General features: G+C 59.4%; 2 protein-coding genes across 2 annotated transcripts in view; both read left to right on the top strand.

The window, feature by feature from the left end:
- Positions 1 to 6,427: 6,427 nt before the first annotated feature.
- LOC135190060 (protein AMBP-like) lies at positions 6,428 to 11,621 on the top strand. The gene is made up of 10 exons (XM_064170959.1): positions 6,428 to 6,582; positions 7,187 to 7,329; positions 8,004 to 8,080; positions 8,555 to 8,668; positions 9,105 to 9,206; positions 9,559 to 9,596; positions 10,221 to 10,299; positions 10,376 to 10,543; positions 10,680 to 10,856; positions 11,482 to 11,621. The coding sequence occupies exons 1-10, from the start codon at positions 6,472 to 6,474 to the stop codon at positions 11,511 to 11,513; spliced, it is 1,041 nt and encodes a 346-aa protein (XP_064027029.1). The 5' UTR covers positions 6,428 to 6,471; the 3' UTR covers positions 11,514 to 11,621.
- An 829-nt stretch (positions 11,622 to 12,450) lies between these two features.
- Positions 12,451 to 27,048, top strand: part of RABL6 (RAB, member RAS oncogene family like 6) — a 60,222-nt gene continuing 45,624 nt past the window's right edge. Inside the window, exons 1-2 of the mRNA XM_064170926.1 lie at positions 12,451 to 13,012; positions 23,320 to 23,454. Coding sequence (XP_064026996.1) covers positions 12,883 to 13,012; positions 23,320 to 23,454 — 265 coding nt within the window. The 5' untranslated portion in view covers positions 12,451 to 12,882. The remainder of the gene's footprint in view (positions 13,013 to 23,319; positions 23,455 to 27,048) is intronic.

Below are 27,048 nucleotides of genomic sequence, written 5' to 3'. Positions count from 1 at the left end.
GGACATCCCCAGCTACATCAGGTTGCTCAGAGCCACATCAAGCCTGAGCTTGAATGTCTCCAGGGATGAGGCCTCTACCACTGGAACCTGTTCCAGTGTTCCACTACACTCACAGCAAGAAATTTCTTCCCAAAGTCCAGACTAACTCCACCCTTCTGCAGTTCCAAACCATTGCCCCTTGTGCTGGTGCCCTTCTAAACAGCCCCTCCTCAGCTTTCTTGTAGGTCCTCTTCAGGCACTGTAAGGCCACTTTAAGACCTCCCCAGAGCCTTCTCTTCTCCAGGCTGAACAACCCCAGCTCCCTCAGCCTGTCTTTGCAGCAGAGGTTCTCCAGCCCTCTGATCCTCTTGGTGGCCTCCTCTGGACCCTCTCCATTTCCATTTCCTTCTTGTGCTGGGGCCCCAGAGCTGGATGCAGCACTCCACTGAGGTCTCCACAGAGCAGAGCAGAGCAGAGCAGAGCAGAGCAGAGCAGAGGGGCAGAATCCCTCTCTCCATCTTTGGCCATGCTGCAGCCCAGTCTGCTCTGCCCTTTGCCAAACACTCAACATGTCTCACAAGAGCATCAGGGAAGTGCTGTCCACACAGGCCCTGCCTGCTCTCATCCTGCAGCTTGCTGACAGCCCATGGTGTGCTCCCAAACACTCTGTGATCCACAGGATGCAAGGCAGCATCCTCTGAGCTTCCAAAGGGTCCTTGCAAGTCCTCTCCTCACTCACCCTGTACCACCATCTCTGCCCACCCTCTTGACTGGCACAAGGCTCCAGTGGAAGATGCAGCCAGCACCTGGCATATCAAGCAGCCCCTGGAGCAAGGCAGATGCCTGCTGAGCATGGCCCAAGTCTCCAACAGCTCCCCTGAGCTGTTCTACAAGTGCTGTGGGCTGCTCAACCTCAGTATATGGCTCAGAGACTCTGCCACAGCTGGGATGAGGGAACTCAAACACATCAGAGACAGAGTAAAGCCCCCAGATTAGGAGCACCCAGTGGGCAGGGTGGAGGAGGAGGTGAAGAAGGAGGAGAGGTAGAAAGTCTGTTGCAGAGCACAGACATCTCATGGAGTTCCTGGAGAGTGGCTCTGGGACATGCCACCCCCTGGAACTCAGGCCTTGTACCTGCAGGCTCAGCTCCCTTCCTGGCAGCTGTGATTCTAAAGCCATAGCCGCAGCCAAACTCAGTCAGCTCTGATGAAATGCCACAGCCTGGACAGGCTCAGACAGAAGCAGAACCTCAGCTGGGGTCAAAAAAGGGGACAAATCCAGCCCTGGATGTTCAGAGCATTTGGAGAAGGACACGAAGCAGAAGTGATGGGTGCTGAGCCCTGCCCCTGCCAGATGGCTGGCCCAGAACTGGAAACACTTTCACACCACTGCTGAGAGCAGTGAAGAAGTGCATGGAGAAGTCTCTGCTGGTTACCATCCCAGGATCCAGTACCACAAATGTCCAGCTCAGACTGCACACAAGGAGAGCAGCAGATCACCTGGAAATGTTGAGACTGGAGAACCTGCGAGCTCAGAGGACTGCTGCAGGCAGTGAACATCTCCTGTGAGCCCAGGCTGAGGCAGCTGGGGCTGGCAGCTGGCAGCAGAGGAGCCTGAGGGCTGCCCCCAGTGTTGTGCTAAAGATGACCAGGGCAGTGTGGGGAGGACACAGCCAGGCTCTGCCCAGGGGTGGCCAAGGGCAGCCCAAGGGGCACTGGGGGTCAGCTGCAGCAGAGTCAGAACTTTGTCAGTGCGAGGGTGCTGGAGCCTGGAGCAGGCTGCCCAGAGAGGTTGTGGAGTCTCCTGTTCAGAACCTGCCTGGATGTGTTCCTGTGTGCCCTGCTCTGGCAGGGGGGTTGGACTGGGTGATCTCTGCAGGTCCCTTCCAGCCCCTGCCATCCTGTGATTCTCTGGTTCTGTGAGGTGGGACATCAGTGTCCCCACAGTCAGAGCAGCTTGGTCAAGATGAGATGTGAAGATACAGTTTGTGGGTGCAGTAAATGGAGCCTTTTGGAGGGAAGAGATCTGCAACTCACAGCTCTGGGCTGGATCTTGAGTGCTTGGAAGTGAGTTGAAGAGGTACTGAGGGAACTGCCCCATGCTAAAATCACAGCACCACCAGGTTTAACAGTGCAGTGGGACAGGGAGCTGTATCCCATGAGTTTGGGAGAAGGAAATCTGTAGGAAAAGGTCATAAAATCAACAAGTATCCCAACCCCCAAGATCCTGGTTATAACCTGTAGGGTGTGAGGAGGCTGACAGTGCAACAAGCCCCTTCCTGGTGTGAAGGAAGAGTTGACAGGACACTCCTTGGCAAACAGCAGTGTCTCAGGAACAGAAAGCTTGGCCTGGAGAGATCAGACAAGTCCACCAATGGTGGCAGTGATGCAGGGAACGGGAGACTGGAAAGCTGACAATAGATAAACAGAGCACCCTAAGGCAGGTGAACAGCTGCTGCAAGTACACACACTTCAGCCATGCATGGCAGAAAGCCAGCTAGGGCTGAGGGGGTGGCCAAAGTCTAAAGAGACCCTCAGGATGATGCTGAGGGATGGGGTTCAACAAAGGCAAGTGCCAGACCTGGCACTCAGGTCACAACAACCCCATAAATGCTCCAGACTTGGGGCAGAGTGGCTGGAAACTGTCCAGTGCAAAAGGACCTGAGGGTACAGATTGACAGCAGCTGAAGAGGCCAAGAAGGCCACCAGCATCCTGGCCTGGATCAGCAGTGGTGTGGCCAGCAGGGCTACAGCTGAGATCATCCTCCCATACTCAGCACCAGTGAGAGCACACCTTGGACACTGCCTGGGTTTGGGCCCACTGAGGGACTGGAGCAGGTCCAGAGGAGGGCAACAAAGCTGGGGAAGGGTCTGGAGAACAGGGCTGGAGAAGAGTAGCTGAGGGAGCTGGGGGTGTGCAGTGTGGGGAAAAGGAGGCTGAGGGAAGAGCTCGTTGCTCTCTGCAGCTCCCTGAGAGGAGGCTGGAGCCAGGATGGGGTTGGTCGTTTCTCCCAGGAACAAGTAGTGGGACAAGAGGAAATGACCTCAGGTTGTGTCAGAGGAGATTTAGATTGGATGTTAGGAAAAATGTCTTCACTGAAAGGGTTCCCAGACACTGGCACAGGCTGCCCAGGACAGTGCTGAAGTCGCCGTTCCTGGAGGGGTTTCAGCACCGTGGAGGTGTGGTGCTGAGGCACACGGTTTAGCGGTGACCTGGCAGTGCTGAGCTAACAATGTGGCTTCGCCACCGAAGGTGGCTTCCAACCCAAACAGCTTTGAGGCTCTTGTGAGGCCTGCCGGAGGAGATCCCCCCTGCTGGCCAGCAGTGCGGGGGAGCTCCGCAGGCCTGGCACATGTGCTGCAGCAGGATGCTTAGAGGAGCCAAACCAGCCTGAAGTGAAGCTAGAGGAAGCCGCAGCCTGCTGGGACTAGGTGGCCATCAGCAGGTCCCAGGACAGAGGCTGCTTGCTTATGCTGTTGTGCTTGTCCCATGTGAAAACACAGAGGTGCTGGCTGTGGGGGGCACCTCAGCAAGCTGCTGGGCAATGAAACTTTCAGCTGTGGAAGTGGCTGCTGGGAGCTGGAAACGTGAGATTCTTGTTGCTGCAGCAGCGGTGAGATGGCAAAGCCTGTGCAGAAGGGTGGGAGGGCAGAGCATGGGGCTGCACACAGAGCTGGGGAGAAGCTGGCAGGGAGCCTGCCTCAGATCCAGATCCAGAGAACATCACCTGTCTGGACTGCCAGCAAGCCTCTGCTGAGGCACCCTGACAGAGTTCATCAAGGGAAAAAAATGCTGTGGGAGCAAAGGAAAGCTCTTCTATGGACTGAAAGGTGGTTGAAGGACCAGAAGTAGCACACAGGGCTCCTCCGGATGGAGAGCAGGCAGCAGTGGGGCTCCTCAGCCACCAGCCCTGAGACCAGCTTTGTATTTGACATCTTCATCCATCCTTGGGAGAAGGGAGCAGACAGGGAAGCTCTTTGGGAGCTGAGATGACTGAGCTCCTCTGATGGCCAAAGGCTGGGCTGGTGGCAGAAGGACTTCACAAAACCAAGGAGCAATGACATAGCAGGGGAGCTTTGGTGTAGAGAAATGAAGTGATGCTTCAAGGTAGAAGCAATCAGAGCAGAGCATCGACAAGCACAAACCCAGGCTGGGTGAGGAGTGGCTGAGAGCAGCCTGCAGGAGAAGCCCTTGGGGGTGCCAGTTGGTGCCCAAGTGCCCAGCAGCCAGCACTGGTCCCTGGCAGCCCAGAGCCAGCAGTGTGCTGGCTGCAGCCACAGCAGGGAGAGCAGCAGCACAGGGAGGGGATTCTGTCCCCCTGCTCTGCTCAGACCTCACCTGGAGTCCCAGCACAGGAAGGACCTGGAGCTGCTGGAGAGGGTCCAGAGGAAACAACCAAGATGCTCAGAGGGCTGGAGAAGCTCTGCTGTGGGGACAGACTAAGAGTGTTGGGGCTGTGCAGCCTGCAGAAGAGAAGGCTGCAGGCAGACCTCAGAGCAGTTTCCAGTGCCTGAAGGGGCTGCAGGAAAGCTGGGGAGAGACTCTGAACAAGGGCTGGGAGTGGCAGGCTGAGGGACAATGGCTTTGAGCTGGGAGAGGGGAGAGTGAGAGTGGAGAGGAGGAAGAGATTGCTGAGAGTGAAGGTGAGGAGAGCCTGGCACAGGCTGCCCAGGGAGGCTGTGGCTGTCCCCTGCCTGTTGAAGCAATCTGGGCTGGTGGGAGGTGTCTCTGCCCATGTCAGGCAGCTAGAACTGGATGATCTTCAGGGTCTCAGCCTAAAACATTCTGTAGATCTCTGAATCTGTGACGTGGAGCTTGGGACAGGTAGTTAAGGTCATGAAGAGAGCTGGAAGTGATCCCTGACCTGGGGATTTCAGAGAACTGCTAATGGGCAGCAGCACCCAAAGACATCATCAAAATGTGGTATGATAAGAAGGGTGTTGGGAGCGAGGCTGGAAGTGCTCTGTAGCAGCTGGGACGCCCTGGGGAGCTCCCAGCTTCGGCGCTGTGTGCCTGAGCTCTGCTCTTCACAGCTCGAGAGGGAGACAGTTGCTGCCTTCCTCCAGAGCTGCTCCCTAACGGCTGCGGAGATGAAGCTCTGTGGTGTGAGAGGGGCCTGGGAAGGCTGAGAGACCCCTCGGGAATGGGGAGGATATGACAGAGGCCGGCAAAGTTGTGAAGCAGTGGCCACGCTGAAAGTGAAAGGGCAGTGCTCCAGCAGTCCCCACTGCCCATCGCTGCCAGTCCCCACTGCCCATCGCTGCCAGTCCCCATAGTCTATCGCTGCCAGTCCCCACTGCCCATCGCTGCCAGTCCCCATTGCCCATCGCTGCCAGTCCCCACTGCCCATCGCTGCCAGTGGCAGGAGCGGGGCCGGTGGCAGGAGCTGGGCCGGTGGCAGGAGCGGGCTCGGCGGTGCCATTCCTTGCCGCCGGCTGCCACCTAGCGCTGGAGGGGCCGGGGAGCGAGTCCAGCTCTGGCTTCCCGGAGCCCCGGATCGGAGGGCTGGAGCCAAGGGCTGCTGCTGGGCTCCCCCGGACCGAAGAGCGCAGGGCAGGCTGCCGCCGTGGGTTCGCTGTGGGATCTCTGCCACACGCCTGGAGCCCCCTCAGAGCTCCCCGGCGTGGCACCCAGCCCCTGTGTGCCGAAGCGATCAGCCCCTGCCCGCCCTGCCAGCCTCGCGTGCCTCGGCCCCACGCAAAGGCAGTGCCGGTGCCCGCGGTGCAGGGGGTGAAAGTTCGGTGCCTGGCACTGCCCTGCCTGAGCCGGCCTGCAGAAGAACCGCTGCCCTTTGCCCTGTTTGCCAGCCCCTCAACTGTTTGGTTTGGGTCACTCATCATGCGAAGGCAAACAGTGGGGGTGGGGTGATGTGCCCATGCCTGCGGGCACCCCCGGCTGTGGGGTGGTTGACACCCAGACAGTTCCTGGGCATTGGTCAATAGCTTCGGACCCCTGGGGAACAGGTCCAGAAGGGGAGCAGGCAGTGTGGGGTCTGCTCCCTCTGAACACCGCTCACGATTGGGTAGGCAGCCTGGGGTGGACACCAGGGACTTCTTGGTCCTTTCCTCTCCTCTCTAACAGCTCTGACAGGGCTGGCAGCACTTCTTTGCAGGGTGCCAGGGCAGGAGTGTAAATCCCAAAGTAGAATAAAGGAGACAGGCAGGTCCTGGCCCCACGTCTGGGCCAAGCAGTGGAGTAGGAAAAGGAGAGGGTGAGAGCTCAGCCTGGCACAGCAGGAGGATGCTCACCTCCCCTCCTGCAGCCCACACCTGCCCTCTGCAGATCCACAAGGGCAGCAATGAGCGCAGAAGCCACACTGCTAGGGCTGTGCAAGGCCACCAGCTGCCCCCGCCCCCCCAGCAGGTGCCCCCAGCAGGGCAGGCTGCCTGCTGGCCACAGTCTGAAGGTCGTGAGGCTGCGCAGTGCAGCCAGCGCAGAGTCCAGGGCCTCGCTGGTGTGCAGGGGCTCAGCAGCACTCTGAAGCCACCAGCTATGATGTTTTGGGGTCTCCTTTCCCTCCTCCTCTTTGCTGTGGCCAGCGCCAGCCCCATCGGGAGCCAGGATGAGGACATCCAAGTGCAGGAGAACTTCGAGGCTGAGCGGGTAACAGCGACTTGCAGTGCCTTAATTCTGGGGGCAGAGGGGGTGGGGAGGAGGCAGGGTGCTATTACTTATGCCCAGGTCAGGCTGTGTGGGAGAGGCGTTGGCAGCATGGCCATCCCTGGGTGCCAGTCAGAGGGTGCCAGTCTGCCTGCACTAGCTTTTGGGATGGTCTCACCCTGGCAAACACCCAGGCAAGAGCCCAATCAGCCAGGGCAGATGGATCCTGTGAGATGTCTGTCGATCTGCCTGCCCTGAGAGGTGAGGGCAGGGCCTGCAGGCAGCCCCTGTGTGCAGAATTCACTCTTGACAGATCTCCCACAGCCAGCCCTGGTCCCTGCCCCACACATGTGCCTGTATCTTGGCCCCCTTGGGGCACACAGAGCAGGATGCCAATCTGATGGCTCCAGCCCTGCCTGGTGTTCAGGAAACCCAGCAAAGTCCTGTTCAATGGTTCCCAAATCCCACAGCACCTCTGGCCCTGGCATTCTGCACCATCACCCCCAGTTGCTTCCTGGGCCATGGATCTCTCAGCTCTACAGAGAGCAGCTGTGCCCCCTTGGTGGAGGGGGCTTGTGGCAGAGGTGTCCCTTGCTTCTCCCCACAGATGTACGGGAAGTGGTTCGACATCGCCATCGGCACAACCTGCGCCTGGATGAAGCACTACAAGGAGAAGTTCAGCATGGGCACACTGGTGCTGGGCCCCGGCCCCAGCGCCGGCCAGATCAGCACCACCAGCACCAGGATGTGGTACGGGGCACTGCTCAAGCCTCCTCCACAGCCTCCTTGCCCGGGGGTGCTTCATCTCCCAGGGGCTGGGACAGGATGCTGGAGCAGCTCTGCTGTGAGCACAGGCTGAAGGAGCTTCTTGGGGGGTGCAGCCTGGGGAGGAGAAGGCTCCAGGGGGACCTCCAAGCTGCTGCCAGTGCCTGAAGGCATCCTGCAGGAAGGCTGCAGAGACATTTCTTGAGGGTGTCTAGAAACAGGCCAAGGGGAACGTTTTGGAGCTGAGGGAGAGCAGGGTTAGGCTGGAGCTGAGGAAGAAGTTCTTCAGTGTGAGGGTGGTGAGACTCTGGCAGAGGTTGCCCAGGGAGGCTGTGGATGCCTCTTCCCTGAGGGTGTTCAGGGCCAGGCTGGATGAGGCCTTGGGCAACCAAGTCTAGTTGAGAGGTGTCCCTGCCCATGGCAGGGGGTTGAAGATGAGCTCCAAGATCCCTTCACTATTCTGTGATTTTGTGTGGTGGTTGCTTGCTCTGGCTGGCATCAGAGCCCTGAGGAGGGGCTGGACTGGGCTCTAATACCCAACACATCAGGAGATTTCATGGGTCCTGTGCCATGGCCTCAGTGATCCAGGTATGACTTTTGTGCAGTAAGCAAGAACAGTGATCATTCAGAGCAGCTGATTGTTTTCCTTCTCCTTCCAGGCAAGGTGACTGCAAGCAGACCTCAGGAGAGTACCAGAAAACCAGCACCCCTGGCAAATACACCTACTACAACCCCAGTGAGTTGTGCTGACCACTCAGCCCTGGGAGCTGTGGCTTGGCTGGGCAGTGGGAACCAGCACTGGGGACAGCTGGTGGCTGGGGAAGGGCTTCAGGAGAGCAGGGCTTAGAGCCACTCCACAGTTTGCATCATTTCCAGCCAGAGTCTGGAGTGAAGCTGGGAGAAAGAGGCTGTTCCCAGCACTGTCCCTGACTAGGCACAGTGCCACGAGGTGTCCCAGCACATCCCTCCTGTCCCCGAGGTCCCAAGCTGGGGCAGCCTTCCAGCAGCCACACTGCAGGAGCATTGGTGGTATCTCAGCTGTCCACAGCACTCAGTTTCCAGTCCCCCCTGGTGAGCCCAGAGGGAGGCAGGGTTCTGCTCCTAGAAGTCATCTCTTCATGCATTAGCTGCCTGAGCTCCACAGCCAGCTCTGGGCTGGCCTTTCCTCGGGGCAGGGCAGGAACCATGCCCCCGTGTCTGTCTCTGCCAGCATGGGACGTGTCTATCCAGTGCTACGTGCTGCGCACCGACTACCAGCAGTATGCTGTCGTCCTGATGAGGAAGAGGAGCAGCTTTGGCCCGAGCACCAGCCTGAAGCTCTACGGTATGTCTGCCTATGGCCCCTGCGGGCAGGCAGGCTCTGGGGGGGGGGCAATGAAGCTCACAAATGCCACTCAAGGGTCCCTTGGCCTTGAGGAACCTGACCATGGCTTGGGAAGTGGTGCCTTGGCCAGCTAATCTTTGGCACTGCAGAGGCTCACCACAAAGTGAATGCCCAAAGCAGCCTGCTGTCTGGCATGAAGAGGGCAGCACCTGCTGGAAGAAAGGCAGGCCCTGAGGTGACAGGACATGCTGTCTCTCATGGCTGACAAACACGTGAACCACACTGTCCAAGCCCTTGGTCCAGAATAACAGAGGAGAGGTTGGGGAAGCCCAGGAGGCAATACTGGGCCTGCCTGCAGCTGCCTGAACTGAGTTGGTGGGCTGCATGCAGACCCCTTCCCATGCCAGCCCTGCTCACAACCTATTCTCTTGCCTAGGGAGGAGTCCAGAGCTGAGGGAGGACCTTGTTGAAGCTTTCCAGCAGCTGGCTCTGGAGATGGGCATCCCTGCGGACTCCATCTTCATCCTGACCAACAGAGGTGAAGCATCTGCCTGCTCCACTGCATGTCCCCCAGCATGCCAGGGCACTGGGGCTGCTCCTCCTTGGTGTGTGAGGCTGGAGAGGAGGTCAGGACAGCTGAAGGAAGGAGGAGGGCTGCGGTAGGATAGGGTGGGTTAGGGTTTGGGTCCTGAGGGTGCTAGAACGATGCAGGTGAGTGTGGGGATTTCAGAGTGCTGGTCCTGTGAGTGGAAGGCAGCATGAGGACAAGAATACTGGAGTGAACCTGGGAGGGCATTCCCTTCCCCAGGGCCCTGCATAGGCATGGTGCAGGCCCATGGTGAGACAGTTTGTCAGGGCACACTGCTGATCTCTCCCATCATCTGCGCCAGGTGAATGTGTTCCTCAGGAGACTGCAGCTGCCCTCCAGGTGAGTGGCCCAGACAGGACCTCCTGAGCTGGATCAAGGCTGGGGACATGCCCTCCAAACGGAGCCCGCTGGAAGTCTGATGTCCAGCGTGTGGGCCAGACACCTTGTTTGGGCAGCAGCTGCACTGAGCAGCCCGGGGAATGTCCTCGCACAGCTGCCGACAGGCTTTGCCCGCAGGGCAGGCTCAGGCTGCGTCCTGAGGCTCCTGGGAGCCCGCTGCAGCTCAGCACTCCTCTGCTCCTTCGGCCGCTGGCACTCAGCACCCTCCTGCTCACAGGGCTGAGTTCAGATTCTCCGGAGGGGGTGGGACTGTGCCATAGGAGAAGCAACCCAGCTGGGAGCTGCTGACGGTGCCAGAGCGAGCAGGGACGCTGCCGTCGGCGAGCAGGACCCGGGGCGCTTCGGGTGCCGGTGCGCGGTGCCGGCGCCGTGCAGGACGAGCACAGGGCTGCTGAGGCCGTGCGGCGAGGGAGCACTGCAGCCTGCTGGCCCAAGGGCAGTGGCTAGAGAGGGCTGGAGAGCGGAGTGGGCGCTGACAGCCACGGGGGCACGGGCGTGAGGCGGGGGGCGGCAGGTGCCACGGGCAGCGCCTGGCGGCAGCTCCGTGCTTCCTTCCCCGTGCAGAGGCCGCGGAGAGGCGTCCTGCCGGCCGAGGAGGGCTCTGCGGCGGGACCCCTGCCCCCGTACAGCGGCCACAAGGAAGGTAGGGCCCAGCCGGGGGGCTGCGCGGCCGTGCCCTGCCCCGCGGCCGCTCACAGCCGCTGTGGCGCTGCCCGCAGACTCCTGCCGGCGGGGCCGGGACCCGGGGCCGTGCAGCGGGATGCTGAACCGCTTCTTCTACAACTCCTCCTCCATGGCCTGTGAGACCTTCCTCTTCGGCGGCTGTCTGGGCAACGGCAACAACTTCGCCTCGGAGAAGGAGTGCCTGCAGGCCTGCCGCACCGAGGGTGAGCGGCGCCCGCGCCGGGCCTGCCTCTGCCGGGGCACCGGAGGGGATCGGAGAGCGGCTCTGAAACCCAGCGTCCGTGTGGGAGGTGCGGGGGGCCTGAGCCGCCTGCCCTCAGAGCGGCCCTGTCCCCGCAGCTGCCTGCAGGCTGCCCATCGTGCCGGGGCCGTGCCAGCGGCCGGTGACCCGCTGGGCCTTCGACGCGGCCCAGGGCAAGTGCATCACCTTCAGCTACGGAGGCTGCCAGGGCAACGGGAACCAGTTCTACTCGGAGAAGGAGTGCAAGGAGTACTGCGGGGCCCCTCCGCTGGCAGGTACCTCCCGTTGTGCCCTCACCCTGCCTGCACTGCGCTGTGCCAGGGCTGCCCGCGCCAGCTCCCATCCTGCTCTGGGCTGCGCCTGCCCGAGGCGGGCACAGGTGTCCAGAGTCGGGGGTGTGCCCATCCTGTGCCTGGCATAAGTGTGCCAGAGCCGCCAGCTCTACCCTGCAAAGGGGTTTCCATATCAAACCTCCCTGGGAGACAAAGTGGGCACTGCAGAGCCCTCGGGTGGATGGGCAAGCAGGCTTTCAGCAGCGTGGCAGAGGTCTTCCTGCAGAGGGGTGAGCCAGAGGTCTCCCAACACAGCCAGCTCTGGGGGTGCCTGCTCCCAGCAGGGCAGGAGTTGGGGGCTTACCATGCCCCTGCCGAGGGGAGATGAGGCCACAGTAACATGTCTTAGGGCAGAGTCCATGTTTTAGTGTCCCTGTCGCCAGTATAAAGTGCATCAGTGCCGCCACGGTGGGACAGGGAGTCACATCCCAGGGAGGCACAGGGGGGCACAGAGCATCCAGGCCATACCCAGTCACTGATGGTAGCACCGAGGTGGGCGGCAGCAGCCGGCAGTGTCCGTGCGCAGGGCAGGGAGGGGTCTGTGAGCCTGTCTGTCTCTCCGCTGCAGAGGACGAGGAGTTCCTGCGCCTGTCCAGCTGAGCTGGGCAGAGGGTGAGCTGCCAGCACACAGGGGCGCTCGCAGAAGGGTGCTGGCAGCTGGCAGCGCAGAAGATGCCTCCAGCAGTAAATCTCTAATGGCACTAGTGAGCTCAGCATCCGTTCTTGAGTGTGGGGTGGGAGGTCCAGAGAGGGTTGGGGGATGCTGTGGGGTCCTCGATGACCTCCTGGTGGGGTGTCTGCCCTGGATGCTCCCTGCTGAGTCTCTACCCCTTCCTCAGTCCACTGCCCACAGAGTGCTGGGGTGGCCCATGGGGGCACTGAGAGGCTCAGGGCATCCTGCCGGGTGAGGTTCGCCTCCCCATTTCCCGGGGGGTGGTGATGGACATCCTGGAGAGGGTGCAAAGTGGGGGAAAAGGTGCCTGCTCCTCCCTAAGGATCAACAAGCGCTGCTGCGTCCCGGCCATGGTGAGGAGCAGCCAGCACAGAGTGGAGGGGTTACGTGGGACATAAAACGTGGAATTATGTGGTGTCCGAGGGGACCCCGAGGGGTGGCAGGAGAGAGTAATGGGGTTGTGAGAGTCACAGGGGGAGAACAGCTGCAACAGGAAGGAGGGATTACAGGGGGTCATAAGGGGCTCCGGGGAGGAGGGTGAGAAGTGAAGTCTCAGTGAGAGGTGTCCCAGGGATTCTGGGGTGGCCCCGGGGGGGGTTACAGGGATTATGGGCGTCACGGGCAGGGGCTATGAAATACCCCGAAGGATCCCAGGGGAGTGTCGGCAGGGTCTGGGGGCCCCAAAAGGGGCCGTGGGGCTCTTGGAAAGGTCCGCTCGAAGTCGGGGAAGGCGGCGCACGAGGTTCCCCCGGGTCAGCCCCGGACCCCCGCGGCCGCCCTGCCACCGCGCTCCGAGCCCTGCTGGCCCCTGCCGGCCCCCGTACCGGCGCCGCGCGCGCAGCGTCCGCCGGCGGCGAGGCGGAAGAGGCAAAATGGCGGCGGCGGCGCGAGCCCTGTGCCGCCTCCGCTCCCCACGCCCGGCCCTGCGCGGCGGTGCCCGGCGGGGCTGAGCTGCCGCGGCCCGGCTGAGCTGCCCCGGCCCCGCCGCCCCCTTCCTCCCGCGCCGGCCCAGCCCCGGGCCATGCCCGGTTAGCTCCCGCCTCCCCTGCACACGGCGGGGCCCCGGTTGAGCCTCCTCCCCGCTGCGGCAGGTCAGACCGAGTCGAACTCTCGCACCTCCGCCCTGCCAAGCCCAGGGGGCCCTCATGGCCGGCCTAGCCCGGTCCCGGCCCTGAGCGACCCGCGCCCCCCCGAGCGGTGACCTCCCCTATGCGCCCCGCGGGGCCGCCCCGCCGCTGAGCCCCGGAGCCGCGACCCTTTTCCCGGAGGTGGTGGCGCAGGTGTGGGACCAGAAAGATGTTCTCGGCCCTGAAGAAGCTGGTGGGCTCGGACCAGGCGCCAGTGAGAGACAAGAACATCCCCGCGGGGCTGCAGTCCATGAACCAGGCTCTGCAGCGGAGGTTCGCCAAGGGAGTGCAGTACAACAGTGAGTGCCGCCGGGGCTCGCCGCCGCCCCGGAGCCTGCCCGGCGCCCCGCGGGGCGCGGAACGCGTGCGGCTGTGCCGAGCATGGTGGGGCTGGGGCAGGATTCCCCCGGAGCCGAGCTTGCAGCGAAACGGCCGAGCCCGCGGGAGCGTGGGAGGAGGGGACGGAAACTTTGCGCCGTCGGTGCGGCCCCGGCAGCAGCTGCCCGCCCGGACGCAGCTCCTTGGAAATCGATTTTTGGCTGCTGGAGCGTCAGGAGAGTGACTCCGCGGAGTGTGCCGTGGCCTTCCCGCAGCCCGCGGTCACGGCGGCTGCAGCGACGCTCTCAGGGCTGCGGGATGGGTCTGTGGAGAGGCTCTGCCCTGCCAGCGCTAACCGGAGGCCGGTGCTGGACGAGCTGCCTGCCCTTGTGCCTCACCTCAGCCTCCCTTTCTTCCCTAAAGCTGAGACGTTTGCCCTTTTCTCGGGGAAGCTTTTTGTGATTCTTTTCAATGCTGGGGCTCGGGGGTGCCTTTTTCACCCTCTCTGTGGCTCGCCCCTCCGCTGAGGCTCAGGGTTTGATTTTTATCCTCCCCCCCTGCCCCATTGAGGCTCAGGGTTTGATTTTTATCCCCCTCCCTGCCCCATTGAGGCTCAGGGTTTGATTTTTATCCCCTCCCTGCCCCATTGAGGCTCAGGGTTTGATTTTTATCCCCTCCCTGCCCCATTGAGGCTCAGGGGTTGATTTTTATCCCCTCCCTGCCCCATTGAGGCTCAGGGGTTGATTTTTATCCCCCTCCCTGCCCCATTGAGGCTCAGGGTTTGATTTTTATCCCCCCCCCTGCCCCATTGAGGCTCAGGGTTTGATTTTTATCCCCTCCCTGCCCCATTGAGGCTCAGGGGTTGATTTTTATCCCCTCCCTGCCCCATTGAGGCTCAGGGGTTGATTTTTATCCCCCTCCCTGCCCCACTGAGGCTCAGGGTTTGATTTTCATCCCCCCCCCGCCCCATTGAGGCTCAGGGTTTGATTTTATTTCCCCCCTTTCCCTCTCTGGGGCTCAGGGTTCTGTTTCCCCCTGAAGCTCAGTGAAGATGATTTGCAATGCAGAGTTTCAGGAGGGCAGTGTGAGTGTGGGAAATAGGTCCCAGAGTCACATTTGTGAGCCAGGGACAGTGGCTGTGTCATCCCTGCTGGAAAGAGAGATGATCCCAGTGAGTACCAGCTCCTCGGTGAGGGTCTGGCAGCTGTGAAGGCAGCCTGCAGGAGGCTGAGAGATTGGCAGGTGGGAAGGGGCTGGTTGGTAAACACAGAATCATGGAACGGTCTGGGTTGGAAGGGACCTCCAAGGCTCATCCAGTCCAACCCCCTGCACTCAGCAGGGATATTCTCACCTAGATCATGTTGCCCAGAGCTCCATTTAGTGTCACTTTGAGTATCTCCAGGGATGGACCCCAACCACCTCCCTGGGCAACCTGTTCCAGCACCCTCACAATGCAGAACTTGTTCCTCACATTCAGTCTCAATCTGCTCTGCTCTCATTTTACTCCATTGGCCCTCTGCAGCCTTCTCTTGGCCCCTGGATGTGGCACTGGGTGAGCTCCGTAGAGGCACAGGTGCTGGGGGAGCAGAGCTGACAGCAGATCCTACCCTGGCGCTTTGGGGCTGCTTTGGCTTGCTTTAGTGTTACCCACACCCACCGTGCCTCGGGGCCCGTGTGCTTTGGAGCTCTGCTTCAGCAGGCAGAGCATGTGGTGCCTCTGTCCCTGGCACATCTGTTAGACATGGCAGGCGTGCTTCATTTAGGGAATTCCTGCCTTAGCAAGTGGCCTTGGCTGTGAGCAGAAGCACAGTGGCACCCTCAGGGGGCCTCATTTCCAGTGAAAGGGGGTGAGGAGGAGGCTGTTGTGCCTTGCAGTGCAGTGCTGCATCCCAGCAGAGCCTGGGGAGCTGCTGGTTGCAGAGCACTGATCTGTGCAGAGGCTTCCTGCAGCCCACAGAGCACAACTTACCCATGTGCTCTGCTGGGACCTGTTGAGATCAGGTAGCTGACACCAGCTTGTGAATTATGGAGGAGACAGGAGTTGACTTTTCAGATGGTGGACAGTTGGGATCAGCTGCATCCTGCTGGCACAGCAGCTGGCAGGACCAGCTCTCTGTGCTGTGTTGACTGACTGCATCCTCAGCCAACCTGCATGGCTTTGGCCCTGATGCCGTCGGTGCAGCCAGGTCAGAAAGGAGGCAGCTGAGCTGCCAGCTGCAGCTCGGCTGCTTTTTATCTGGATATGGAAAGCCTCAGGAGGGCTTTTTGGTTTGTGCTCTGCCTTATCTGGATTTGTGTTCTAGTTACTGCTTTCATATCTGGAATGGAGCTGCAGCTCTCTGTCCTTGCCTTAAGGGAAGCTTTCCAATCTCCATGGTAACTCTTCCCAGCACTGCTGTTATATAATATTTATAGGAGCTACAGGCAGGCTTGCAGAGGGCTTTGAACTACCCTTGTGTAGCCCTGGCACTGGGCAGCCAGGGTGCTGCAGCTTGCTGAGAGGGTGGTGGCAGGCAGGCTGTGAAGGAATGCCATTCCAAGGGCCACTGCTGGGGAAGGGCAGAGCTGCATCACCAGTGCTGCTTCCTTGGCAGGTACACAGTGGTCAGCAGAGGAATCACAACATTAACCAGGTTGGAAAAGACCTGGATCCTTGAGGCCACCCTGTCACCTAACCCCTCTGATTAACTAACCCAAGGCACCAAGTACCTCATGCAGTCTCCTTTTAAACACCTTCAGGGGTGGTGACTCCACCAGCTCCCCAGGCAGCCCATTCCAGTGCCAATCACTCTTCCCACGAATAACTTCTTCCTAATATCCAGCCTATATCTGCCCTGGCACAGCTTGTGGCTGGGTGCCTGTCAGCAGAGCCCAACCCCACCTGGCTACAGCCTCCCTGCAGGCAGCTGCAGGCAGCAATGAGCTCTGCCCTGAGCCTCCTTTGCTGCAGGCTGCACCCCCCCAGCTCCCTCAGCCTCTCCTCACAGGGCTGTGCCCCAGGCCCCTCCTCGGCTTTGCTGCCCTTCTCTGGACACCTTCCAGCACCTCCATATCTTTCTTAAACTGAAGGGCCCAGGACTGGACACAGCACTCAAGGTGTAGCCTGAGCAGTGCTGAGCACAGGGGCACAAGAACCTCCCTTGTCCTGCTGCCCACACTGCTCCTGAGCCAGCCCAGGATGCCATTGGCTCTGCTGCCCACCTGGGCACTGCTGCCTCATCTTCAGCTCCTCTCTGCCAGCACCCCCAGGGCCCTCTCTGCCTGGCTGCTCTCAGCCACTCTGTCCCCAGCCTGTAGAGCTGCTTGGGGTTGTGGCCAAAGTGCAGAACCTGGCAGTTTGCCTTGTTAAAACTCCTGGCACTGTACTGTGCCCATCTGTGCAGCCTGTCCAGGTCCCTCTGCAGAGCCCTCCGACAGATCCACACTTGCTCCCAGCTTGGTGTCACCTGCAAACTCACTGATGCTGGACCAAACCCCCTTGTCCATATCAGCAGTGAAGACATTAAGCAGGACTGTGCCCAGCACTGGTTGCTGGGGCATATCACTGGTGCCAGCTGCCGACTGTGGCACCATTCACCACCACTCTCTGTGCCCAGCCCTCCAGCCACTTCCTAACCCAGCACAGAGTGCCCCTGTCCGAGCCAAGGGCTGCCAGCGTGACCAGGAGTTTGCTGTGGCAGACAGTGTCAGAGGCCTTGCTGCAGTCCAGGTGGACTCCATCCACAGCCTGCCCCACGTCCAGCAGGCAGTCACCTGGGCATAAAGAGAGATCAAGTTGGTCAGTCAGGACCTGCCCTTCCTAAATCCGAGCTGGCTGAGTCTGATGCCCTGGAGGGGAAGAGGGCAAATGTGTTCTGTAGCCACTCCTAACACACTGTTGGCACTTCTGTTGCCCTGGTGGTGCCTGAGCCTAAACCAAAGGATGCTGTGATGGCAGCTTTTGCTTCCACAGACCATCACTGGTCATGACCTGGAGCCTGTTTCCTTCCCAGGAGAACTTTTAGAGTGCTGGGAGTGCCTTGTGTTGCTTGCTGCTGAGGTGGGCAGTGGATGGCCAGGACAAGGGCCTTGTCACCTGCCTCTTGGTGCCTTGCCACGGGGCTCAGAACAGGCTGTGCTGTGCCCGCCTTTGTGACTGTCCTTGTAACCAGTTTGGAGTGACCACTGAGGGTTCCAGGCACTGGATAGGAGCACCTCTAGCTGCAGCTGGAGCTCCTCTGCTGCATCACCAGCCAGGGAGCTGTGCTGGCCCTGCGAGGGGAGTGCAGGCAGGGTGGAGACCAAGCCAGGTGGATCTCGGTGCCTTGGCAGCAGTGCCTGCTTAACCAAATGACAGAGGAATCAGCAGCACCAGGGTCCTCAGCTGTTGGGTTTCTGCCAGGCACTGGGGCCCAAACAAGGATGAGGAGTTCTGGCTGGGTTGCACTGGCAGCAGGCTCCCCTGGGAGTTAGCTGGTGGTGCTCACAGACTGCTTTGGGTTGAAGGGCACCTTTCAAGTTCATGCAGCCCAACTCCCATGCAGTCAGCAGGGACATCCCCAACTGGAGCAGGTTGTTCAGAGCCCCAGACAAGCTGACCTGGAATGCTTCCAGAGATGAGGCACCCCCCACCTCTCCAGGCAACCTGCACCACCCTCAGCACAAAAATGCCTTCCTTCTGTCTAGTCGAGATGATCAGTGACAGGAACAGAGGGCATGGACGTGCTGCCTGTCCAGCTCCAGCTGACCTGCTCCTCAGAACGTGATCCACCTCTGCTCTGGGCTTCACTCTTCATGCTGCATCCCGTGTGGCCCCTAGGGCAGTGTGCCTGGGGTACAGTGTGCCCTATGAGCTGCCCACCTGCCCCCAGCTGCCACCAGCGCTCACTTCCAAAGTCAGTAGCTATCAGAACCTCTCCCCAGTTCCTCTCCTTGTTACTTTTCTGCCTCAAATGTGCTTTAAAAGACAAAGTGTTGTTAAAGCCTTGTGCCCTTTGGTAACCATGAGGGTCCTTACTGCTGCCATGCTGTTTGGGAGTAGTTCTCAGGCTGTGCCTGAAGGCTTTTCACTAAGCACCACTCCCAAAGGAAAGGCTTTCCCCCTTCCTGCTGCCTCCCACCTCCTGAGCTGCAGCAAAAGCAGCATGGCCAGAGATGGAGAGGAGGGATTCTGCCCTCTGCTCTGCTCTGGGAAGACCTCACCTGCAGGGCTGGGGCCAGCTCTGGAGTCCTCAACACAGAACATGGAGCTGCTGGAGAGGGTCCAGAGGAGACCATGAGGTTGATCAGAGGGCTGGAGAACCTCCCCTGTGGGGACAGGCTGAGGGAGCAGTTGTTCAGCCTGGAGAAGACCTAAGAGCAGCCTGCCAGTACCTGAAGGGGCTACAGGAAGGCTGCAAAGAGACTGTCTGCAAAGGCCTGCAGGGGCAGGCCCAGGGACAGTGGTTTGAAAGGAGAGCAGAGCAGACTGAGATTGGATGTGAGGAACAAGCTCTGCACCAGGAGGCTGCTGGAACAGTGCAGCAGGTTGCCCATCCCTGGAGATGTTCAAAGTGAGGCTAGACAGGGCTGTGGGCAGCCTGCTCTGGTGGAGGATGTCCCTGCTGAGTGCAGGAGGTTGGAGTGGATGAGCTTTAGAGCTCCCTTCTGACCCAACCCATCTGTGAGTGTCGCTCTCCCAGGGCTGTGCAAGGTGTGGCAGACCTGCTGTGGATGCTGCCTGGCCTGGTGCCCACAGGGCAGCTGTGCTGCTTGTGGCAGCAGAACCAGCTTCAGGCCTGCAACTGCAGCCTTGTGGTCACAGCCCCCAGATCCTTGGCAAGGGCAAGGTTATGACCCTCCCTGTGGGGTTAGCAGCAGAGGAGTTTGGGGACCTTTGCTGCAGGGTCTGAGACTCTCAGCTGGCTGCAGTGCCCTGGAGGAGTGTGGCAGAGCTGGGAACTCCTGATGCCTGCTTCTGACATCTCCCAGACCTGCCCTCTGGACCTTCACTGCTCTGCTTCTGTTTCCCCATCTGGAGAGCCAAAACCTGCTGCAGGGCACTGAACAAAGGGATTTGGTTAGCTCTCTCCTCTCCTCTTGGTCTTTTTCCCATCCCTCCTCTTCTCTCCCCAGACAATCCTCATGGCTTTGCTACAAGCCTGTGGCTGTTTGCAGTTAGTAGTGACTGAACTCAAGCGAGGCAGTGCTTGTGCTGCTGTGGGTAAGAGTTCTGACCTTACCCAGCATCACTGCTCCTCTTTCCACATCAGCCACAGCCCAGGGCTGCGAGGGACTGGCATGGCTGTGCCCCGGAACCCGTTAAGCTCTTCCTACCTTGCAGGCTTCTGTCACTGGGCAGAGCTGCCCTCTGCCTGGTCTGGTTTTAAAGACCTTCCTCCTCAGGAAAGAAGTCAGTGGAAGCTGATGCCCTGTGTCAGGGGAAAGAGATCCTGACACGGAGTGCTGAAGCTGCAAAGGGCCTTTGGGCTTGTGCAAACCCATTACATGATCCAGAGGGGAGCTGTCAGGGGTGGGGGTGACCTGCTTGCCACTCCAGCCATGCCTCCCCTGGGCTGCTCCTGTTGCACAGCAGCTGGCACCTGAGCTGGAGAGGAAAACTGAAAAGAAGTACATTTGGGGTTGGTTTTCAGACAGTTCTGTTCCTGGTCTAGCTCAATGTGTAGCTGCATAAATAATGCCCTTGGCACTAGACAAGTGCAGGAGAGGTAAGATTGCCCCTTCTGGGGAGACCTCAGTCCAGTCTTGTGGGAGAGGTCCTGAAGGTGCACCTTGAAAGCAGCCTAAGTGCTGAGGGAGGCTCTGCTTGTCCCTTAAAACTCAGTGCTTTGGTTTCTCGTGCTGCACATGGTGGGGCAGTATGGATGTAAAGTGGGTCTGTGAGGTTGGCAGTGAGAGCAGTTCAAAAGGCCTAAAGGGGCCAGCAGGGATCTCTGCCTTTGCCATAGACTGCAGCAGCACAGGGAGGGGATTCTGCCCCTCCAGTCTGCTCAGCCCTCACCTGCAGCACTGCCTCCAGCTCTGGGAACCCAGCACAAGAAGGGCCTGGAGCTGCTGGAGAGGGTCCAGAGGAGGCCACCAAGATGCTCAGAGGCTGGAGAAGCTCTGCTGTGGGCACAGGCTGGGAGAGTTGGGGCTGTGCAGCCTGCAGAAGAGAAGGCTGCAGGGAGAGCTCAGAGCAGCTTCCAGTGCCTGAAGGGGCTGCAGGAGAGCTGGGGAGGGACTTTGGAGAAGGGCTGGGAGTGGCAGGCTGAGGGACAATGGCTTTGAGCTGGGAAAGGGGAGAGTGAGAGTGGAGAGGAGGAAGAGATTGCTGAGAGTGAGGGTGGGGAGAGCCTGGCACAGGCTGCAAAAGGAGACTGTGGCTGCCCCTGCCTGGAGGTGCTGAAGGCCAGGCTGGATGAGGCCTTGAGCAGGCTGTGCTGATGGGAGGTGTCCCTGCCCATGGCAAAGGCTGGCACTGGATGATCTTGAAGGTCCCTTCCAGCCCATTCTGTGTTCTGTGAGTTAATTCAGCAATCTCCACTGATTGTTTCACCATCTGCAAGCAGGAAACAACATCACACAGAGGGGGAGAGGAAAGGCAGGGAAGGATTTGGTGTCTCTGCAGAGATGCTTTGGGTGGGGTCTCAGCCTATAAAGATGTTTTATTTTTGCCTTTATTATGCTTTAGCTGTTTTAGCAAGTAACTGTGTGGAAGAGCAAACAGCAGAAGCACTCTGCAAGCACAGCAGACAAAGCTCCACTGCTTCTTGGAAGGTTAGCTCAGGGCAGAGAGAAACCTCTGCCCTGCCTCCAGAGTGACCACAGAAGGAGCCTCCAGTCTGGCATTTCCTTGCCCAGATGTTGATCCTGATCCCCTGCTTCTGCCATTAGATGCCTCTGGGTGTCTCTTTTTCTGGGGGGTGGCAGCTCCTGAGCTCAGGCAGAGCCATTCCCTACCAGGCAGCTCCTGTTCTCAGCAGCCTCGTGGTTGCTGTTTGAAGCAAGGGTGAAGCACAGACAGTTTAGAGAATGCCAGATGCTGTTTTGTGGAGAGTGAAATAACTCCAGGGGACACTCTGGAAAGTTCTCAGATGTGTGCACCTAGGTCAGGGCAGTCCTTGGCACCAATCCAGGCTGGGGGTGATGAGACTGAGAGCAGCCCTGCAGAGGACTTGGGGGTGCTGGTGGGTGAGAAGCTGGACAGGAGCTGGCAATGGACACTGCCCAGGCCAAGGGCAGCCTGGGCTGCATCCAGAGCAGCATGGCCAGAGGTGGAGAGAGAGAATACTGCCCCTCTGTTCTGGGGAGACCTCACCTGCAGGGCTGGGGCCAGCTCTGGAGTCCTCAACACAAGAAGGACCTGGAGCTGCTGGAGTGGGTCCAGAGGAGGCCATGGAGATGATCAGAGGACAGGCTGAGGGAGCTGGAGTTGCTCAGCCTGGGGACGAGAAGGCTCCAGGGAGACCTCAGAGCAGCTTCCAGTACCTGAAGGGGCTGCAGGAGAGGTGGGGAGGGACTGTTCAGAAGGGCCTGTGGGGATAGGCTGAGTGCAGTGGTTTGGAATTGGAGCAGGGCAGAGTCAGGATGGACATCAGGAAGAAGTTCTGCACAGAGGGGCTGGGGAGGCCTGGCACGGGCTGCCCTGAGATGTGGTTGAGGCCCCAGTGATGTTCAGGATCTAACTTGCCGTGTCCCTGGGCAGCCTGATGTGGTTGGAGGTGTCCCTGCTACCTGCAGGGGCTTGGACAAGGTGAGCTTAGAGGGCCCCTTTCAACCAGGGGTAATCTGTGCCCCTGTGAGTTGCTCCAGCAGTGGCTCTGGGCTGTGTGCAGTTGCTGGTACTCTGGACACCTCCCTGGGGAGGCCCAGGTGTGTGCCCCCATGGGCTGCTGACCTTGCTGCGGGTACAGGCACAGCACAGGGTGCTGGATCAGCTGAGAGGCCTCAGCGGGCAGCTGTGAGCAGAGCTGTTGTGCCTTCAGCCCAGGCTGCACTTTCTGAGGCAGCCTTTGCCATGGCCATCAGTGCCCCCATGCCCAAACCCAGGTGAGGCCTGGCTCCAGGGCTGGAGCTGAAGGAGACCCACAGATTCCATTGCTCTTGGGCTTATCTCACTGCTCCTTGCAGGACTGTGTCCCCCAGGTGCCACCCTTGTCTTGGGAAGCTGGACTGATCTGGGGGCGGTTGGTGTCTGACTGTGGCCATCAGCAGAGGCACTTCGGTGAGGGTACTGAGGGCAGTTTCAGACAGACCCTTGTGACAGAGCTGCCTTGGCCTGGGACCAGCAGGGCTGTGAGCTGCAGCAGCTGGAGAGCAGTCTGGTTCTGCTGCCCCTGGAGAAAGAGGCTGCTGTCTCAGGGCACGGAAGCTGAGGGTGATGACAGCTTAGCTCTGCAGTGATACCCACTGGAAGCTGCCTCTCAGCTCTCCCAACACCTTCCCAGAACAGCTGTGCCAGTGCTGGGGTTCAGAGCCACACTGTGGGGTGCAGAGAGCAGCAGCACCAAGCAGAGGATCTGCCTGTGAGACTGAGCTGAGAGCTGGGCCCTCAGCTCTCAGTGGGCAGCAGGGGCTAGGATGCGAGTAGGAGGCTGAGGGGAGACCTTCTGGCTCTCTACAACTGCCTGAGAGGAGGTGGGAGCCTGGTGAAGGTTGATCTCCTCTCCCACGGGGCAAGACAGGGGGAGGCAGCCTCGAGTTGCAGCAGGGGAGGTTCAGGTTGGGCATGAGGAACAATTCCTTCCCCTGGAGGATTGTCAAGGCCTGGAACAGGCTGCCCAGGGCAGTGCTGGATTCTCCATCCCTGCAGGAGTTTAAGAGCCTTGGGGACGTGGTGCTGAGGGATGTGGATTGGTGGTGCCCTGGCAGTGCTGGGTCAGCTGCTGGGCTCCATCTTCAGGCTCTTTGCCACTGTAGGAGATTCCCTGGTTCTGCTTCCTCAGAGAATGAGAAGGGTTTAAGGAGTAATGGAAAGGATCCAGGAGGTCATTGAAGGAGGAGCCTGGCATGGAGGACTGGCAAGGGAGTAGGCTGTGGCAGAGGGGGAGCAGGGGCTGTGCAGTGGCACAGCAGGAGGGAGCAGAGCTTAGCTGGCTGCAGCTGTGCAGACGCTGCTCTGGGTGCTCTCTGCTGAGCTAAGTGCACGGAGCTGAATGAAGGCTGATTGTGGTGGCTGGGGCTGCTGTGCCCTGGCAGAGCTCTTCATGGCTGTGTGCTGTGGGAGAGCTAATTACAGCTGAGTAATGCTTGCAGAAGCTGAGGTGCTCTGCACAGCTCTTGGTGTGCTTCTCACCAGCTCTGTTTGTCTGTTTGCTCTCTTCCTCAGTGAAAATTGTCATCCGAGGGGACAGGAACACTGGGAAAACCACCCTCTGGCACCGGCTGCAGGGGAAGAAGTTCATTGAGGAGTATATCCCAACTCAGGAGATCCAAGTCACCAGCATCCACTGGAACTACAAAAGTAAGGTGGCAGAGGGGTGGAGGGAGTGACAGTCATGAGGCAGTGCCTCTGGGGGAGAAATGCTGCCGCAGCCTGGTTTGCTTCTCTCTGCTGTGGCTGCCTGGGAGATAAAGTCTCCTCTCATCACTCCTCTTACTTTGATTTATGAGTCACAGTTTCTCAGATGTGCTTCTCAAAAGTTTACTGAAACTCTTAAGAGCTAAAGTTCAGGCCTTTGGGAGCTGCAACTCAAGATCTGAAATGTCTGTGATACATTTGGCTTGTTAATGGAAATGGAGGGTCATGGAAACCTCTCTCTGAGGCTGTGCCTGCTTTTGGGGTTACTGTGCTGTGCAGAAGGCAGCAGCGTGGTGCAAACAGCATCTCATAGCTGGTGCTGATAGCCAGAGGAGGCCACAGAGATGACCCAAGGGCTGGAGCACCTCTGCTGCAAGAACAAGCTGTGGGAGCTGGGAGTGTTCAGCCTGGAGAAGGTTCCAGGGAGACCTTAAAGCAGCCTTCCAGTAGCTGAAGGGATCCTACCAGAAGGCTGCAGAGGCCTCTCAAAGGCCTGCAGGGACAGGACCAGAGGCAATGGTTTGAAATGAGAGCAGAGCAGATTAAGATTGGATGTGAGGAACAAGTTCTGCACCAGGAGGTTGCTGGAACACTGCAGCAGGTTGCCCAGGGAGGTGCTTGAGGCCCAACCCTGGAGATGTTCAAGGTGAAGCTGGACAGGGCTGTGGGCAACCTGCTCTGGTGGAGGATGTCCCTGCTGAGTGCAGGGGGTTGGCGTGGCTGAGCTTTGGAGGTCCCTTCCAACCCAGACATCCTATGACTTACTGAAGCACAGCTGTATCTCAGAAGCTTGTTGAAGTGCTCTTCTGAGTCTGAGATGTGAAATTTGGTTTCCCTTTTCTGCTCTGCCAGTCTAAAGGAGCTGTAAGGGGCCTGAGTCTTGCTGGAGAAGACACTGCAGCACGGAAAGTGCAGCTTCAGCAGTGGCCTGGGTCCTGACCAGAAATGCCCCAGCCTTGTGGGGGGAGCTGATGGCTGAGTGTGATGAGACCTGGAGCAGGCTGGTCTGGTGGGAGGGTCCCTGCAGGGGCTTGGAACTGGGTGGTCTTTAAGTTCCCTCCCAATGCAGAGCGTTCTCCGAGTCCGTGCCCCGCTGCGCTGAGGTGGCCTTTGTCTGCGCCGCTGTGACCTGTGGGCGCTCTCTGTCGCCTCCCAGCTGCAGAGCAGCCCCACGCAGCCCGGGCGAGCTCCAGGTCAGTGCTGTCTCATTCACCAGTCTGTGCTGCTGGAGGGTACCACGGTGCCCACATCTTGTGATGGTGATCACAGAGCCCTGGGCCAGGAACAGGACTCTCTGATCTCTGCTGCCTTCGCAGGCCCCGGTGCCGGGGGAGCGAGCAGAGTGTGGTGTGTGCACAGGGGCTGGCACTCAGGGTTCTGGAGAGTCACAGGATCTTAGGGGCTGGAAGGGACCTCTGGGGACTATCAGGCCCTGCAGTCAGGCCTCCTCGGGGCAGCTCCCTCTTGACAGGCCGGGAAGGTCTGCAGGGTTGGTGGTTGTGCTGTGCCTCGTGTGTGACAGCGGGACAGGTCACCCTGTGCCAGCGCTTGCCGCTCGCCTGGCAGCTGTTTGAGCTGAGCCTGATGCTGCAGGTCTACAGCTTCTTCATGGGGCTCTCCCTGTGACTGTGATGCAAAGGTCTGCCTGTTAGCTTCTACATTTCTTCATCAGGTACCTTTCCTGTGGGTGCCACCTTCCTGGTGTTGTGTCAGCTGGCCCAGGGCTCCGGCAGATCCGTGCTGCACAGGCAGTCTGTTCCCTGCCTGCAGCCAAGCCTCTGGCCTGTTGGGTTTTAGCTGTGGCCTTCTTCCCCCACACTGCTCTGCCTCTCAGACTCTAAGCACGCTGGTGACTGATGTGTGAGCACAGAGGTGGTTTGGGTGGGGAAAACTGTCTCTAGAATCACCACTGAATGCTCCAGCCCAGGCAGCCTCAGAGCGAGCAGTGAAGTCCCTCTCGGCTGTCCAAGCCTGTCGAGTGTGCTCAGGTTAGTGGGAGCTGTTCTGCACTGCCACAGGCAAACCCTCCAGAGCTGACTTTCCTGTAATGAGCACAGGGGTACACAAGTGACTTGCAAACACAGCCTGGCACCCTGGCCTGATGTTTCTGAGAGGCTTTTCCATGCCAGAGCAGATACACAGAGTGCCTCTGGTTTGGTGTCCCTGCAGAAAGGTGGCTGCAGGAAGATCCAGTCACAGAACGTCAGGGAAGGGACCTCCAGAGATCATCCAGTCCTACCCCCTTGCCAGGGCAGGGTCACACAGGGCAGCTCACAGAGGAACACATCTGGGTGGGTTTGGAAGCTCTCCAGAGCGGGGGACTCCACAGCCTCTCTGGACAGCCTGCTCCAGTAAGGACATTTCTCCTCATGTTGGGGTGGAACTTGCTGTGATTGAGTTCGTGTCCCTTGCCCCTCATCCTGTCAGTGAGTATCACAGAAAAGAGCCTGGCTCCATCCTCCTGGCAGCCACCTTTTGGGTGTTTGTAGACATTGATCAGATCCCCTCTCAGCCTTCTTTTCTCCAGGACTCTCAGCCTTTCCTTCTAAGAGTGGTGCTGAAGTTGCTTAACTGTCCTCATAGCCTCCAATGGACTCCCTCCAGCAGCTCCCTGTCCCTCTTGAATGGGTGAGTCCAGAACTGGACACAACACTCCAGATGTGGCCTCACCGGGGCAAAGTACAGGGAGAGGAGAACCTCCCTTCACCTGCTGCCTGTGCTCTTAATACAGCCCAGGATGCTGTTTGCCTTCCTGGCCACGAGGGCACTTTGCTGTCCCGTGGGTATCTTACTGTCCACGCTCCAAGCTGGAGCTACTCTCCAGCAGGTCACCCCTAATCCATAGTGGTGCCTCCCCAGGTGCAGGTCTAGTGGCTCAGTTTCTGTGGAGCATGCTGGCTGGAGCTGGCAGCAGTGTGTGAGCTCTCCTGAGGTGCCTAAAGCCCTGGAAGGACACAGGTGACTACACTGTGTGTAGCTGTCACATTGTAAAGCCTGGGGTTATTTTCTGAGCAGTTGTTTGCTGCCTTTCTTAAAGCCTGCTTTACAGAATGCCCCTTTCTGAAAAGCATTCTGAGGTGGCTGACACCCCCTGGGGCTGTGCTGCCAACCAGCCAGACCTGGGCAGGAGGCAGAGGGGGGGTGGAGAGAAAATGGATGAACTCCAACACAGGCAAGGGGAGTCTTACACCTGGGAAAGAACAGTCCCAGGACCAGTACAGATTTGGCACTGACCTGTTGGAGAGGGCACAGGAGAAAGGGACCTGGGGGTCCTGGTGGCCAGAAGGATGCCCACAAGTCAGCAGTGTGCCCTTGTGTATAGGGGGAGTAACCCTGAAGCTGACCCTAGGTGGTCTTGCCCCCTCCCCAGGGGTGGGTCTGGGCACCCCCAGGTGCTGGTTAGCTCACTGCCCCTTCCTGTCTAAAGAGCCAGAAAAGCAGGGGGTGCCTGTCTCTGCTCCCTGCATGCCAGCATCACCAGCCTGTTCCTGGTTCTCTTTGTTTCACCACGTGGCCATCACGCAGAGGCAAAGCCAC

Source organism: Pogoniulus pusillus, chromosome 35, assembly GCF_015220805.1.
Source record: "Pogoniulus pusillus isolate bPogPus1 chromosome 35, bPogPus1.pri, whole genome shotgun sequence".
Lineage (NCBI taxonomy): Eukaryota > Metazoa > Chordata > Aves > Piciformes > Lybiidae > Pogoniulus > Pogoniulus pusillus.
This window is presented reverse-complemented; position numbering and strand designations above follow the sequence as displayed.

What these genes read in the sequence shown, in the direction of transcription:
- LOC135190060 (XM_064170959.1), top strand. Translation starts at nt 6,472, where the DNA reads ATGATGTTTTGGGGTCTCCTTTCCCTCCTCCTCTTTGCTGTGGCCAGC. An exon ending in CTTCATCCTGACCAACAGAG is followed by an intron (nt 9,207 to 9,558) that starts GTGAAGCATCTG and finishes CATCTGCGCCAG; the next exon opens with GTGAATGTGTTCCTCAGGAG. An exon ending in AGACTGCAGCTGCCCTCCAG is followed by an intron (nt 9,597 to 10,220) that starts GTGAGTGGCCCA and finishes TTCCCCGTGCAG; the next exon opens with AGGCCGCGGAGAGGCGTCCT.